General features: G+C 41.7%; 1 protein-coding gene across 1 annotated transcript; it reads left to right on the forward strand.

The window, feature by feature from the left end:
- Positions 1-10289: 10289 nt before the first annotated feature.
- LOC104546469 (glycosyltransferase-like domain-containing protein 1) lies at positions 10290-12992 on the forward strand (the record flags this gene model as incomplete). The annotated part of the gene is made up of 2 exons (XM_010191872.1): positions 10290-10457; positions 12819-12992. Coding segments are annotated over 2 exons (342 nt in total), but the record flags the coding sequence as incomplete, so codon positions are not given.
- Positions 12993-14248: the final 1256 nt, after the last annotated feature.

The following is a 14248-nucleotide window of genomic DNA, read 5'->3' on the forward strand; positions in this document are numbered from 1 at the left end:
AAAATGTTGCAGTGTTGGGGTTCAGTTTGCTTAGTGGGGGAATGCGTCTTTGTTGTAAAAATGACTTTAATGTGAGTCTAAATGACTAGTTGTAGGTGTTACCCCTGCAAAACTCTGTCAGGAGCTGCAGACCATTTAAAAAATGGGCAAAACTGTCAAATTGTCTCACAATTTTAGTACATTGATGGGGCTTTGAGCAGCCTGGTCTAGTGGAAGGTGTCCTTGCCCATGGACAAGATGATCTTTAAGGTCCCTTCCACCCCAAACCATCCTATAATTCTCTTTTTCTTTCGATTCTCTCCTCTAGGTCTGCTTTTTGTCCCTGTGTCCCATGTCAGGAGCTCCAAAGTGCCTTGCCCAAGCTGCAGAGCTGACACCTTTTTGTTCCTTTCCTTTTGCTGGTGGCATTATAGAGGCCTGTTAGGATAACTCATGAAATGAAATGATAGGACATCAATACAGGTTGCACTTAAGATCGTGTTGTGTAAATGGAAAGAAACCAGCTTATGGTATATGCCAGGCACGATGCAAGTTTTATTTAATAAATGTATGACTGAAGGGTTACATTCGATCCAAATGCTCCCCTTTGTGATCTTTAGCCATGTTTGTAGAGAAACCTCTCTTAAAGCACTTAAAGCTTAATTCGGAACAGACAAAACAATTATCTTTTGAAAGTCTGATGAAATATGTTTGGCAGCTCTTGAATTCAGGAGAGTGTTTGCCTCACTTCTTTGAAATCTCACTTCAGCCATGGCGGTGTAATCGTTCAAATCTGGTAGCGACTGTGGGCTTTGCCCAGTCAGAAAATGTTCTCGTAAGAAAATCTGGTGGTTGGAAATAGCGTGTAACACACAAAGGCTGAATTTTTCCTCATTGATATGCTTTGAATATCGGTCTGCAGGCTGTCCCCATGGCTCTGGTGAAGCGCTGGTTGAGCCCTGTCTCCACACAGGGAAGGCTTTGGCCCTCCAGTACCTACCAGTAAAAGGAGCTCCTGCAGCCTCCCTTCTAATGGTGCTTTCTTATTTGATTCATTACATGGATACACAGGTCTGGAGGCTCCTAAGCATTAAATAGTCTAATTTGAATTTATTTGGGGACAGAAGTGTCACTTTATCCCCTGTAAGTATGAATTATGTACATTTATGCACTAACAGGTGGCTATTTTTTATAGCAAGAGAAGGAAGACGAGAAACATTTGCATTTTCCTTATATTTTTTGTAGCGTTTGATTAAGATTTTTTGATTAAGATTTTTTTTTTAAATATATATCTGTATGTAGGAGCATACACTTTGTGAATATATCTGAAACCCATTTAAGTTATTCCTAATGTTCTGTAGTGCTTCCTGCTCCTGACAAACATCTGATACGGATCATATGCCTCTAAAAAGAGAAGTTCCTCGAGCAAAATATCCCCATGAAAACAGGTTGGAGATACTCACATTCTCTCGCTCGCTCTCACTCGCATGTTACATTTTGGCACGTTGTGGAAGCAGGTAGCATATCTACTACCTGCTGTTGAAAGTGTTGAAGATACTGAATTATTTATTCCATCTTCTGCACTATCCAAACTCGTTTTGGGTAGTTTGACACATCTCGGTCTTCCATATGGATACTTCATGGTGACAGAGTTGCCAGCTGCTCAGGTTTTGTGACAGTCGGAGTTTTTTCGAGGGCTGTATTAGTTTTCTGGGAAGAATCCTGCGTTTCCTCAGGTCCCCATTCGTAGGCAGTAGTTTACGCCTTGGGTTGATGCTCTGGAGTGGGAGTTTTTTAGGAAAAATTAGCTAAGAGCTTCCATAAATATATATATATTTTTTAAAGGACTTGATGTTTATAGATTGTGCGAGATGAAATCAGAGCCACGGGATAGATGAAAAACGTGAAATCTGTTTGCTAAGGAAACTAAGTTCCTTTTAGCGACAGTCTTCGGGGTTGATAAAAAGTGTTCAGATATCAAGGTGCACAAAGCAGCACGCAAAACAGTCTGAAATACTTTGCAGAACGTGATTTTTGGGGCATTTGAAATGTGAAACTGCTATCTGGTTTGCTAAGACCCTGCTCGTCATCTCTGTGACTGTGCAAAGTGAGAGGGGCTGCTGTTGTTTTGAAATATAAAATGTCTGAACCTGAAAACTGGGAGAAGATCTGAGTTCTGTGTTTGTCAAAAATTTTTTGAAATAAAGGAAAATCAGCCGTTGTTTTGCTTTACATTCATTCATTAGAGCATCTGTTCATATCAACCTTTTTAAGGGGATCTCTCGCTTATTTTGGTGAGTCTGTGCTGCATGGATTTGGTTTCCCTTTAATGGGATAAATCAATTTTAATTGCAGTGAGCTCCAAACATCCATGATGTTGAATGTTGCTTCTGTGTCATCCTGCATCCAAACTGACACCGGATGATGGGAAGTAACGGTCCTCAAAGTTTGTTGTTCAGATTTGCTAAGGATTAGTAGTGGTGTTACGTGTCGCCTTAGGACTTCACCTTGCTACACCTCTTAGACATACTGCGTTTTCACTGCTAGCCATTTGACAGGTTTGGTTTTTCTCAAGAGTTGGACAGATCAGATACCAAATGAAATGAATCTGCAGACTTTAATACAAGAAATAGTGCTATTTAAATCTTACCTAATTGAGAAGAACATCAGTTTAACAAGTCTTTTTCTTAGAAAAAAAGTCTATCACTATGTCCTTGGTGAATTTGTTGCCTTCAGACACTGTCCTTTCTTTCATTTGCTTCTTACTTTTTTTCTTGCTCCATCACAGCATATATTTGAGCAGGTCTTACCACAGAACGTTAGGAGTTGGAAGGGACCTCAAAAGCTCATCCAGTCTAACCCCCCTGCCAGAGCAGCATCACTAGAGCAGTCACCCAGGAACATGGCCATGGCTTTGGGTGTCTGCAGACAAGGAGACTCCACAACCTCTCTGGGCAGCCTGGGCCATGCTCTGCCACCCTCACACTCACAAAGTTTGGCCTCATCTTCAGCTTGAACCTCCTGTGCTCCAGCTTGGGACCATTGCCCCTTGTCCTGGCACTGGCCATCCCAGAGCAGAGCCTGGCTCCTTCCTCCTGACACTGCCCTTTCCCAATGGATCCCCAGGAATGAGGGCACCCCTCAGTCTCCTCTGCTCCAAGCTCAAGAGCCCCAGCTCCCTCAGCTGCTCCTCAGCAGGAGATGCTCCACTCCCTCCAGCATCTTTGTGGCCCTGCTGGACTCTTTCAAGCAGTTCCTGTCCTTCTTGACCTGAGGGCCCAGAACTGGTCACAAGATTGCAGCTGTGGTGTGAGCAGGGCAGAGTAAGGGGGAAGTATATCTTATCTTATATAAACCTTCCAGCAATGGTTACTTTTCACTGGTGGTTTATTCAGATTTACTTATGCTCTGCTCTAATAAGATGCCTTCACTTCATTATTCAATGCTGATGAAATCTGATTGAGGAAGGTGATGGGGACTCATGGCTTTTTCTCCTTTCCCCATCACCGCAGCCATCGCTGCTCAGTCTCGACCTCTCCCTTTGTGGAAACGGAGAGGACCATGGAGCCCATGGTGAACAATCTGGCCACTAAAGTCAAAATGTGCATCTGTCAGTAATTAATTGAGGCCAAATTTAATTACAAATCAGGGGAAAAAACAGTACCACACACTTAATAAAATTCAAGAAGCCTCAGCATCACTCCCTAAAAACCAAAGGATTTTGAACAAAATAGACCCCTCCCACAAAAGTCTACAAGTCTTGCCTGTGAGAGAACCTCTTTTGAGCTTACGTCTTGATGTTAAATGGAAAAGTAGTTTTGATTAACTGTTTTCTCATCCTTTTTGGTATCTTTTTGAGTTAAAGGTCACTGATAATAGTGGTAAGCATTTCAGGTTAGTTCTTAACCAATTCTTATCCCCAAAACTGGATACTGAGATTTGATCGATTCTGATCTGGTTGATAGAAAAACTCCCGGTGATTGGAAGGAATTGAGAGAGAACCCAAATAAATTTACAAATGAAATAATGCATTTATGTTACCTGTTGAATATTTTAGATGTGAGCAGTTTGCTGTTATTCAGCATCAGCCCTATTTGAGTTTTACTGAATGACATCAGTGGGGTCCAGAGGTTGAGGTGGGAGGTTCTCAGAGCTCTACCCATGGTTCTAAGAGAGCTCTGACCATCGGGGTGGCGTGAGGAGATGCAGGGCAGGATTGGACATGCAGTAGTGGGGCTGGAAATACCCCCTTCTACCCCAGCTGTGTCAAGTAGATGTGCACGCAGGTAGTTTAGAGGGATTTTTGGGGTATGGTTTATTGAAGAAGGGGAAAATGCATTTGATTTTTAGGCAGTAAATAGTTTCAGAAAACATAACTTAGGTCTGTCACAGTCGGAGCGACAATTTCAACTACAGTCCAAAATAACATACTAGAAAATGAGGGAGGGAGAATGTATTTTTAAATAAAAATATCCAAAAGGGATTGGCAACGAGTTCAAAACAAGCTATTCATTGCTGCACACGAGACAAGCCCCAAATCCAGAACTATTGAACTGGTAGGAGCCATGAATATTTATCGCTGTCTACTGTATGTACATATAGTAATTACAGCAAGAGGAAAAAAATATTTTCCTTCACAATTAATATTTGTAAACGTTTATGAAAGTACATAACAAATAAATAAGACAAACACATGGCCTAATTAAGATGAAAGGCATGACAGCCCTTGTGATTTGCTCTGAAAAATAAAGAACGCTGAAATAGTAAGACTTAATTATTTCTGTAAACATTTCAAATTGTGCTCTATCTTGAAAACCTTAATTTATGAGATACATGTTCTAATATCTATAAGCTTTTTTGACATTTGTACATTCCATGTCAAAAAAATGGTTGTTAATTTATTATTTATTAGGCTGTATACTGTCGTATTACCACTTATTAGTATTTATTGTTCGGAAATTCAGAGTCGTCTATTGTTTAATGGGAAATGTAAAAGCATTTTATATCTGGTTGCAATTTGCGTGTTCTTGGTCTAGTGATAAAAACACAACTTCTGCGAGTTGATCATATAAAAACGTGTGTAGTAATAAACCGAAATAACTGGTCTGTTTAACATTCCAGGCATTGATAATGCTGTTTGATATATGGTTTGCATTTGAAAAAGAAAGCAAAATCCGTGCTGGGTTGAAATCAAGGAAACTGTGACAGGGGATGAGGTGGAGGAACCAAAGCCCTTGAGGAGCTTGAAGTCACCATGGTCTTGGAGCCCAAGGTGGATGTGTTTGTGGTCATACCTTTCCTCTTTTACTCACCAGAAGGATCAGCTGCCCCAAATCTCACTGCAAATGGTTCCCCTAGCGGCTCCTGTTATTTGCTATAGGATGTTGGTTGCTTTCTGATCCACTGGATCCATCAGCAGTGGTGTGACTGTGTTCTGTGTTTCATGGTTATGGCGATTTGTTGTGTTGTAGTGCTCATGCGGGCTCCCTGGCTTCACCTTGCTGAGTGCACGAGAACCATGCCCAGAACAAAACTGTGTTTGGGTTAGAAGTGTGAGGATTCAAGGTACTTTGCTGTATGACATTGAAATTTCAGGAGAAAGAAATGTACTTATAGCGGAATTTGGGGCTGCTGAGAACAAAGCAGTCCATGTCTGGTGAGAAGTACAGTGGTATTTGATGTCTCCAAGTGCTCAAGGTTTTAATTCGAGATTGGTGCAAAGACACTTCTTCCAGACAGAGGGAATCTTCCAGTACAAATCAGGTGCTGTTGTAAACTCGCTCTGTGCTGTAATCCTGGTGAATCGGAGAGTTCAGCCTCCAGATCCACAGATACATAAATATGCCCTGTGTGGTCTCCCAAGGGGAAGGCGAAATGTGTTTTTAGTTAAGTTGCATGGGAATTTAATTGAAGGATTTAGGGCAATGCCATAAAAGAGTAAATCACGGTTATGTGACACGAAGATTTATAAAGCAAAATAAAAATACTTTAGCACCTTTGCTTTTATGATTTGCTTGATATAAACGGAGACCTGTATTAGTAATTTTGTCTGTGGGTAATTTGAAATAGCAAAGGCTTCTCTATTTTGCTGATTTGCAGTCTTTTGGAGTAAAATAATGGGGAAGACGATAGCAAAGGTCAGAGCATTCTCTGGATGCGCTGTGGCTCTGTACCTGCCTGAGCTTCCCTCCCATGAATATTGGTATGAATTAAGCACACGCTTAACTTAATTCACATAAGCAGTTCCTCAGAAGTCAGCAGGACTATTAAGTGCTTCAGATTAAGCACAAGCTTAGCGTAAGACTGGAGCTTGTGTGGATGGTGGCCCCGAAATCTGGCTGGCCTCCAGGGCAGTGATGCTACTGCATCATGGTCCTGCTCCACGCAAGAAGGTCATTCGTAACACAGAAAAATACTCGGGGATATTTCGGAGAGGGAGAGCTAGAAATTAGTTAGAAATTAGTTAGAAATGTGACCTTCAACGCAGGTTTTGTGAGGATTCGCACAGCGTATTTATTGAAGAGTGCTGTATGTATTATATGTTGTAGCGTCGATAGGTCTAGATAAGAATGCCATAATAGCAGTTGAAATGTGGGGAGGGGGCTGTGAGATGGTAAGTTAATGATGTAGCTGTTAATTTGAATTTAGCAGACGTTTTAAATATAGGTTTCTCTTACAGAGACAAAAGTTGCAATTTAAAGCTCTTTGGTGGTCTAAAACCAGCTTAATTCTCTAGTAGCATGGTAATAAGTACTAATCCAGCTTATACAGTGATTGTAGTATGTCATGTTTGTGAAAGATTGCCTAACTCTGCTTTCTCTGGGTTTTATGTTAATTTTTTTAAATTAAACATAAAACCTTATAACATCTTTATGCTGAGATAAACTGTTCAATTTAACTTGTGCTCAAGCAGCAGCTGTCAGGAATTATCACGTTTGGAGCGTTCTTGCCATCACCTTGTGTCTCTACCTCCCGGATACACTCCGCGGGGCTGACAAAGCTCACCTTGTTGGGATTTATTGCTTAAATAATAACCCGAGGTAAAATGAGAGTTGATGTCACCCGGAATGACAACTGACATACATTCGTGTCGCGCGTTACATTATAATAAACTTTCCCTTTCTTCCCCCTGTAATAGGTGTTAAGTGGAAATACACGGCAGCGTATCCTCCAGTGTCCCTCGTCAGTCCATTAGCCGTACACGGCTGCTCTGTGGGCATGTTCACAGGGACTGGTGCTGTCAGGTGGTATTTCAGCTCGTGATGCTGGAGAAATCGGTTATGGCTGGTGGTTAGCAGCTTTCATGCCGGTAAAGAAACAAGAAGGAAGAGCTTCTCCTATTTGTCGGGTTAAATTCGGGAAATGCCGTGAAGTAACGCGAGCGAGTCGCAAAAGGTGTTTTGTAATAATATTATCATTACTTAAATTATTTTATTTTTAATTTTTCTTGCTGGAAGAAACACAAGCAGTGTCATTTCGGGCTCTAAATCTGAATTTGATTTAATCGTAACAGTTTTCTCTTGGCATTGGTTTATTGATGATCTGGACAGTAATAAGCTATGTCACAGAATCACAGAATCACAGAATCGCTCGGTTGGAAAAGCCCTCTGAGATCATCACGTCCAACCGCTCCTGTCTACCCACTAAACCATATCCTTAAGTACCTCATCTACCCGCTCCTTAAACACATCCAGGGATGGTGACTCCACCACCTCCCTGGGCAGCCTGTGCCAGCTTCTGACGACCCTCTCAGTAAAGAACTTCCTCCTTATCTCTAACCTGAACCTCCCTTGGCACAGCTTGGTGCCAGTTCCCCTTGTTCTATCCTCCGTCACCTGGGAGAAAAGTCCTTAGAGGCTGGACTGGATGATCCTTGTGGTCCCTTCCAGCCTGGTATTCTATGACTTTTGTAAGTGTCTTATCCCCTGCCATTTACAGTGAAGAAAATTTGGGTTTACCTCTTGCAAGCTTTCCAAGTTTTGACCTTTCTTCACTTACTAGAAGCTACTCTCCAATGATGCCATTGAATCCTTTGGTTGGTCTGAGTCAGTACTGCAAACATGAGATTCCTTTTCTTCATATCCCTCTCCCAGTTACTCCTTTGTCCATCCGAGCGAGTTCAGATATTTCAGAGCTTACACAGCTTTGTCCAAGCTCAACTCTTGGATCTCGTTTCTCGCCGTGCTCCCCGTTGCCCTTTTCTCTCCAGTCGTGATGTTAACCTTGGCACCCCGCTGGCTTCTCTTTATTTTGTGCCGTGCTCTGCGCTGCTTCCCCTGTTTTCAGTCCCTATGTGCCATCTCTTTTTTTCCCTCTCCTCATTCAAACACAGCCAAGTTCATAGATGTTATCCTGCATCAATTCCGTTTTCTTCCTAACTCACTGCAGAAAGAGACTTTTCTGAAAAATCAGTAAAGGGTAAGCTATAATGCAATCCAGAAATAGCCAAAATTTTGCCAAGCAACTCTATAATCTCATTTTGCAATATCTGGGGTATGTTTTCTCCTGTTTGTATTTTTCTTTGCTGCTCCAGCGCTGGACTCACAGCCATCACTGAGCAAGGGGGATTGCATCGCCCGTAGGAAGTTTTCCTGCCTCTGCTTTGAGCCTGGCACCCAGATCATTACCAGGTCCAGAAGTTATTACTCTTCACGACAAATAAGTGATGACTTACCTAAAACTGCATTTTACTCTTGGTATGGCTCATAATAAACCTGAGCTCGTCTCTTAATTGGCGTTCTGTTTGACAGTCCCTTTAGAACGATCAAATTCTGGATGAACGAGGCAGTACCATTCATCTCTTCCTTTCGGAAGCCTTTCAGATTAGCATTGACTCAGGTTGATGAAGATGGATATGGGATCTGTTCTCTAGGAAGTGTTTGCTGTGGAGATACAGATTATCAAAGAATGGGGTGTGTTAGCATAGGTGATAGGAGATTTATAGATATGTAGATATAGATGTATGCAAACACATACATATATGCATGCAAACACATATATATACACACACACATAAATCCATACATGTATACACACACATGCATACATACATATATATATATATATATACACACACACACACACATATATATGGCCCTTTGGGGAAGTTCATGAGTTTTATGGTTGACAGCCAGGATCAGCAGTTTTTAATATCAGTGATGTCAGCTTGGCAGTGATCTCAGACACAAAATCCATGTAAAAATAGGCAGAATAGGAATAAAATAGGAGGAAGAGTAGGAATAAAATAGGCAAGATTTTAAAATACTTTTTAAATGCTGTATAAATTTGAATCTGAACCACTGAAATGGTGGATGGCAAACAAAGTCAGAAACACACTATGTTGAAAAGTGGTTTATTAAAGCTTGTTGTTTTATGTGCGATAAATACCTGATCTCCATTTTTATATATGTTTTATCCCTTCTGATGAGAAGTCTCCACGGATCTGCAGTTCTCTGTAGATTCAGGATTCGGTTTGCTTGAAAGCAGAGCTAACCAGGGCACGGGAGATGCTCACATGCTTTTGGTGAATGCAGGGAAATCTGCCAGTGGTTGCAGTGGGGTCACGATTTCGTATTGCACATTTAAATACATTCATTTTCTGATAGCCTGGTAAGTTATACGAGGCTAAGGTAGCAGCTTGTTAGCAGTGTTTGTGCCTGCTTTATATAATTGAAGGATGCGTGCAGGGTTGGAGACTGTGGAGTAGCAGGAGTGCTGTGGTGCTACTGGGGTGCACGGGTAGAAACAACATTTCATTATAGAGGATACCTAATAAAAATGTGAAAATAAAACAGGAAAAGGGTGGTGAAAAGAAAAAAAAAGCAAACCAGACCATACTAGATAAGTGCACTGCATAAATCAAAAGGGTTTATGTCATAACATGAACATGTGCCATTCCTGCTCATATATTGAATTTCAGTAGTTGGTTGCATAAAGAAGTAAAGTGTAATGAAACTGGCAAGCAAAGTATTCCCTAGTCAGCCTTATCTTTGTTCCGTTTGTCCTTCAGATACAGCTTTTCTTGCCTTTTTCAATAAAATCCATCCAGCTCTTTTTCTTTTTTTTTTATTTTGCATCTCTCTGTAACCGAGCCGGGAAGACCAATGAGATTCGGCGCTTTTCTAGTTGGGTTCTTAGCAGCTGCTTTTTAAGAGATCAAAACTTCGAATGCTGCTACATGGTATTAAGGCTTAGCTATTGATGTGTCCCTGTAGAGGTTATGTTTTTCTTTGGGGTGGGGGGAGCAGGGGAAGGGGTGACCCCTGCGAGCACGTTTGCAGACACTCAACACTGCTCTCCTTGTTTTCCAGGATCCTCTTTGCAAGCTCGGTGCTTAACCTGGCTGAACTCGCCGCCCTGCGCCCTGACCTTGGCAAATTGAAAAAGGTCCTCTACTTCCATGAGAATCAATTGGCGTATCCTGTCCAGAAACGCCAGGAAAGGGATTTTCAGTACGGATACAACCAGGTTCTTTCATGGTAGGTGTTCCTCGCACCCGCGCCGTGTTATTTGAGGGATCCTCCTGTCTCCAGCCCTGCACCATGGAGTCATCCGTGGTGACCCTGTTGCAAACCAAGGTACCACCAAAGTCCCGAAGAGGGGTTGATAGAAGTGCTGTGACAGATATATCTGCTCTAAAGACTTCTCAATTTCTTGTATAAAGCCCACGGATGCTGTATCGTGGCGTACCCATTAGTAACGGGGCTTTTGACCTGGGTTTTGGCCACACCGAGCACGATGCTTTGTTTCATGGCCACTCAGCAAAGCTGTGCCTCATCGGCTTCTTCCTTGGCCGTCGCTTTTACTGCAGCCAGCTGAAATTGTATCGAGGGTTTTAGGGAAATAAACAGAAATTAAAATGTACTGCAGCACTTTTCTTGTGAAGAGAGGGCAGTAAACATACCAGATAAATCCTTATATTTCTTTCATCTAGTATTCAGAAGTTGTGCAGTGCTAAAATACCCAGACGTTTTAAAGGCTGCGGTCCTTTATTGTTGCTAAAAACAAATGTATTTCTCCAATCGGAGTTAATGAAAGAAGTTAATAACAGCAACGCTGAAAAGCTTTGTGGTTAGGCACTGTACAAGCCTAAGAGAACAAGCGAAACTCGGTTGTTTTGAACCGGAATAAATTCATTGCCAAGCTCTTTCTCACCTAGTGTTAGTAGGAGAATTATTAGGAATAGGTCTGGAGCATTTTAAGGTACGAGTTAAGCTTTTGCATCTTGATAACACCAGCCAGTTGATACCGAAATGTCTCCAATAATGATCCGTGTGAACGCTGGCCGTTCTGCAGCTGCTTCTGCCACAGCATTTGCAGTGTTTCACTCACTGAGCAGTAAAGATGGGGAAGTGTAGTGAAAGATCCTTTAGAAACAGTAGCAACCATTTCCAAATCTTGTAACAAAAACATGGCTTTTGGCACCGGGGCAAGGCATACTTGTATATATATTTTGCTTTATTATAGCAATTATTTTTCACACATTATTGTAAGCTGCTTTAATCCTCAAAATATGCCTTTTTAAGGTGATAAAAGTATTATTTTTTGCCTTAAAAAGAATACTTCTATAGATGCTCAGTTCTTTCTCCTTCAGCCTCTAGTAGCTTCTCCATGTAATGCTGCAATGTCCATCTTCCCCTTTGCTGCAGAAACATCATATTTGAGAGCAGAGAGAAGCCCAGTGTAACTGCCCAGTGGTCATCTGCAAAGAAATGCCATCTCTCAAATCCATTAGAAATGGGAAGGTACATAGAGGTTTTGGAGGTGGTGAAAATTGGAGTAATTTGAATCTTCAGGGGTTTTTTGGGTGGGTTTTTTCCCCTTTCCCCGCCGCCTTTGGTGAGCGGTGTCAGCTCTGTTCCTTGAGCAGCAGTGAGATGCGGTGAGGATGAATGACAGCCCCTCACCTCAAATATACTTTTCACCAGCCCGGTGACTTACAAACACGTGTCCTCCGTGTATCTTACGACCCAGAGGTCTGTATTACAATGCAGAACATGTGGAGAAAACCAACCGGCCGTAAAGCATTTCCTACCTCCGTTAGCCCTGTGTGGTTGCCAGCGTAGCTAAGATTGTGTCAGGGTAAACTTCCCAATATTTCTGTTTTTTTTGATAGCTTCTCATTCTCTCCAGGCAGACTCTTAAGTGGAGAAATAATTCCTACATTATCATTTAACTGCATCTTAAAATCAGTGTACTAGTTGATACCAAAACAGCAATAAAGGACAAAACATTGCATTAATATGCCAGGTTTTTTCAGACTTTTTTCTTTGGTCCTGTGTATACTATATATCCATATTTAATGAACGTACTTTTAGTCAGGTTTACGTACACACAGGTTAAAATACCATTCCATTTCTCAGTATCCTGATACCCATCACTTGGTCAGTCAATGGTAGCTTAACCACAGGTAAGTTGCCATTCAGTGTGAAGGATTATTTCTAAGGAATTTTAACTTTCTTCCTAGTTTATTTCTGTAAAAGTCGTATTACAGCGGGCCTCATCTGTTTATAATGCTTTTTTGGGATAATGACATTAATATTATTTGTAATATTTTATGATTAAAAGGTGATCCGCACATAGAATAGGATGTGCTCTTTTAGATTAATAATAATTTATTGCTTAGTTTAAAAAATATTTCAAGGAGTGAACAGGCAGAAATCAAGACATTTCTAATTACGGTACGTTGCTACTCCTAATTCACTGAAAAGGCTGATTTTAATTAGCTTTCCCCTTGCACCTTTTGTTTATGAGAATAAGTATCCCGTTTCCATTGCATTTGAAAGAATTCTGTTCCTTTGCAGCAGCAGCACGTTCATTTATCTGAACCATTTTTGCAGTTTGGTTGCTGATGTTGTGGTGTTCAACTCTGCTTTTAACATGGAATCGTTTCTCACATCCATCGGAAGATTTATGAAGCTGATTCCTGACCACAGACCTAAGGATTTGGAAAAAATAATCAGACCCAAGTGCCAAGTCCTTTATTTTCCAGTCAGGTTTCCTGATGTGAGCAGGTCAGTACACTTTCCACTCATAAATTGCCTCCAGCCTGTCAAAACTCTCTATTTATGGTGGCGTTCTAACTAATCAGCTAAAGCATCGTTAATGAAAGAGTTTGATAATATGCAAAAAGCTCCTAATTGATAAATGTATTTCAATAATCAGGGGCTATTCAGGCAGCACCCGTCCTTAGCACGCGTCGTGCGAACTCGCATCGTTCAGGCTGAGCGATATCCCACTTGTTTTAGCGATTTCCCACTCGTTTTAATCTTTAAGGACCTGGCTACTCCTCGACTCTTGTCTATATTTGTACAGGGGAGGTCAAGGAGGAGACAGAAATACTCGAAAACAGCAAAAGCGATAAGCCTGTAGTTAAGAAACTCTATTTTCCTCGGAGTGTTGCAGTGGGATTTTATTCCCTCCTCCCTCCCCTGTGCCTTTTATTGCTTTCCAGGTAGGTGAAAGCCGTCCCGGTAGCAGGGAGCAGCCTTGCAGATGTTGGCATTAGCAGCAGCCCTGGTTTTCTCCGCCGTCTTCAGCAGTGACTCTGAAGGACGTTTTTTATTACCCTCGTTTCGGAGCCCGTCTCGAAATTAGCGGTGGGTTATGTGGCTCAAAGGGAACATTCGCTGCATCCTTCTCACTTTTGATTAAACCTGGCACAATTGGTTTTCCTCTTATGAGGGGCTCTCCTCCCACCGAACAGGAACTTGGCTTCACTGGGACCGGTACTAAATAGAGGATGATCCTGCAATTTGATTATGCTCTTATTTTTGGCCGAAATAAGGATGGAAGGCACCGTAATGACTCTGCAAGAGTCCTGCTTTTGATTGGATCATAATTTCTGATCACAGCTGAGACCTTTGTCCCTGACCCGCTTGTATTTACACTTATTTCAAAGGCTAAATATATGTCTGTGGTAGTTTGGGGTTTTTAGCAGAGGAGCTCAGGCCGTGCACTTTATTGACATTCACGCTGCAAGGTTTGCATTTCAGTAACTTGGAAAACTTTCTGTTTAAAGCACTGATGCAAATGGTTTAGAAATCAATGGCTGAAGTTAAGTCTTTAAATCCATGGGTTTTGGCAAGTGGGTTAAAATCCCTCAGTGTTCCTTGGGGACTGCCTGGATGGCAGTGGAGATCGGTACCTGTATATCTGGAAGGATCTACTATTGCTTTTTGGAGACCAATTTCTTTATGAAGAGTGGTCAAGCACTGGAAGGGGCTGCCCAGGGCAGTAGTGGAGTCTCCATCCCTGGAGGGGTTCAAAA

Source organism: Mesitornis unicolor, unplaced genomic scaffold (assembly GCF_000695765.1).
Source record: "Mesitornis unicolor isolate BGI_N332 unplaced genomic scaffold, ASM69576v1 scaffold16079, whole genome shotgun sequence".
In the NCBI taxonomy this organism is placed as follows: Eukaryota; Metazoa; Chordata; class Aves; order Mesitornithiformes; family Mesitornithidae; genus Mesitornis; species Mesitornis unicolor.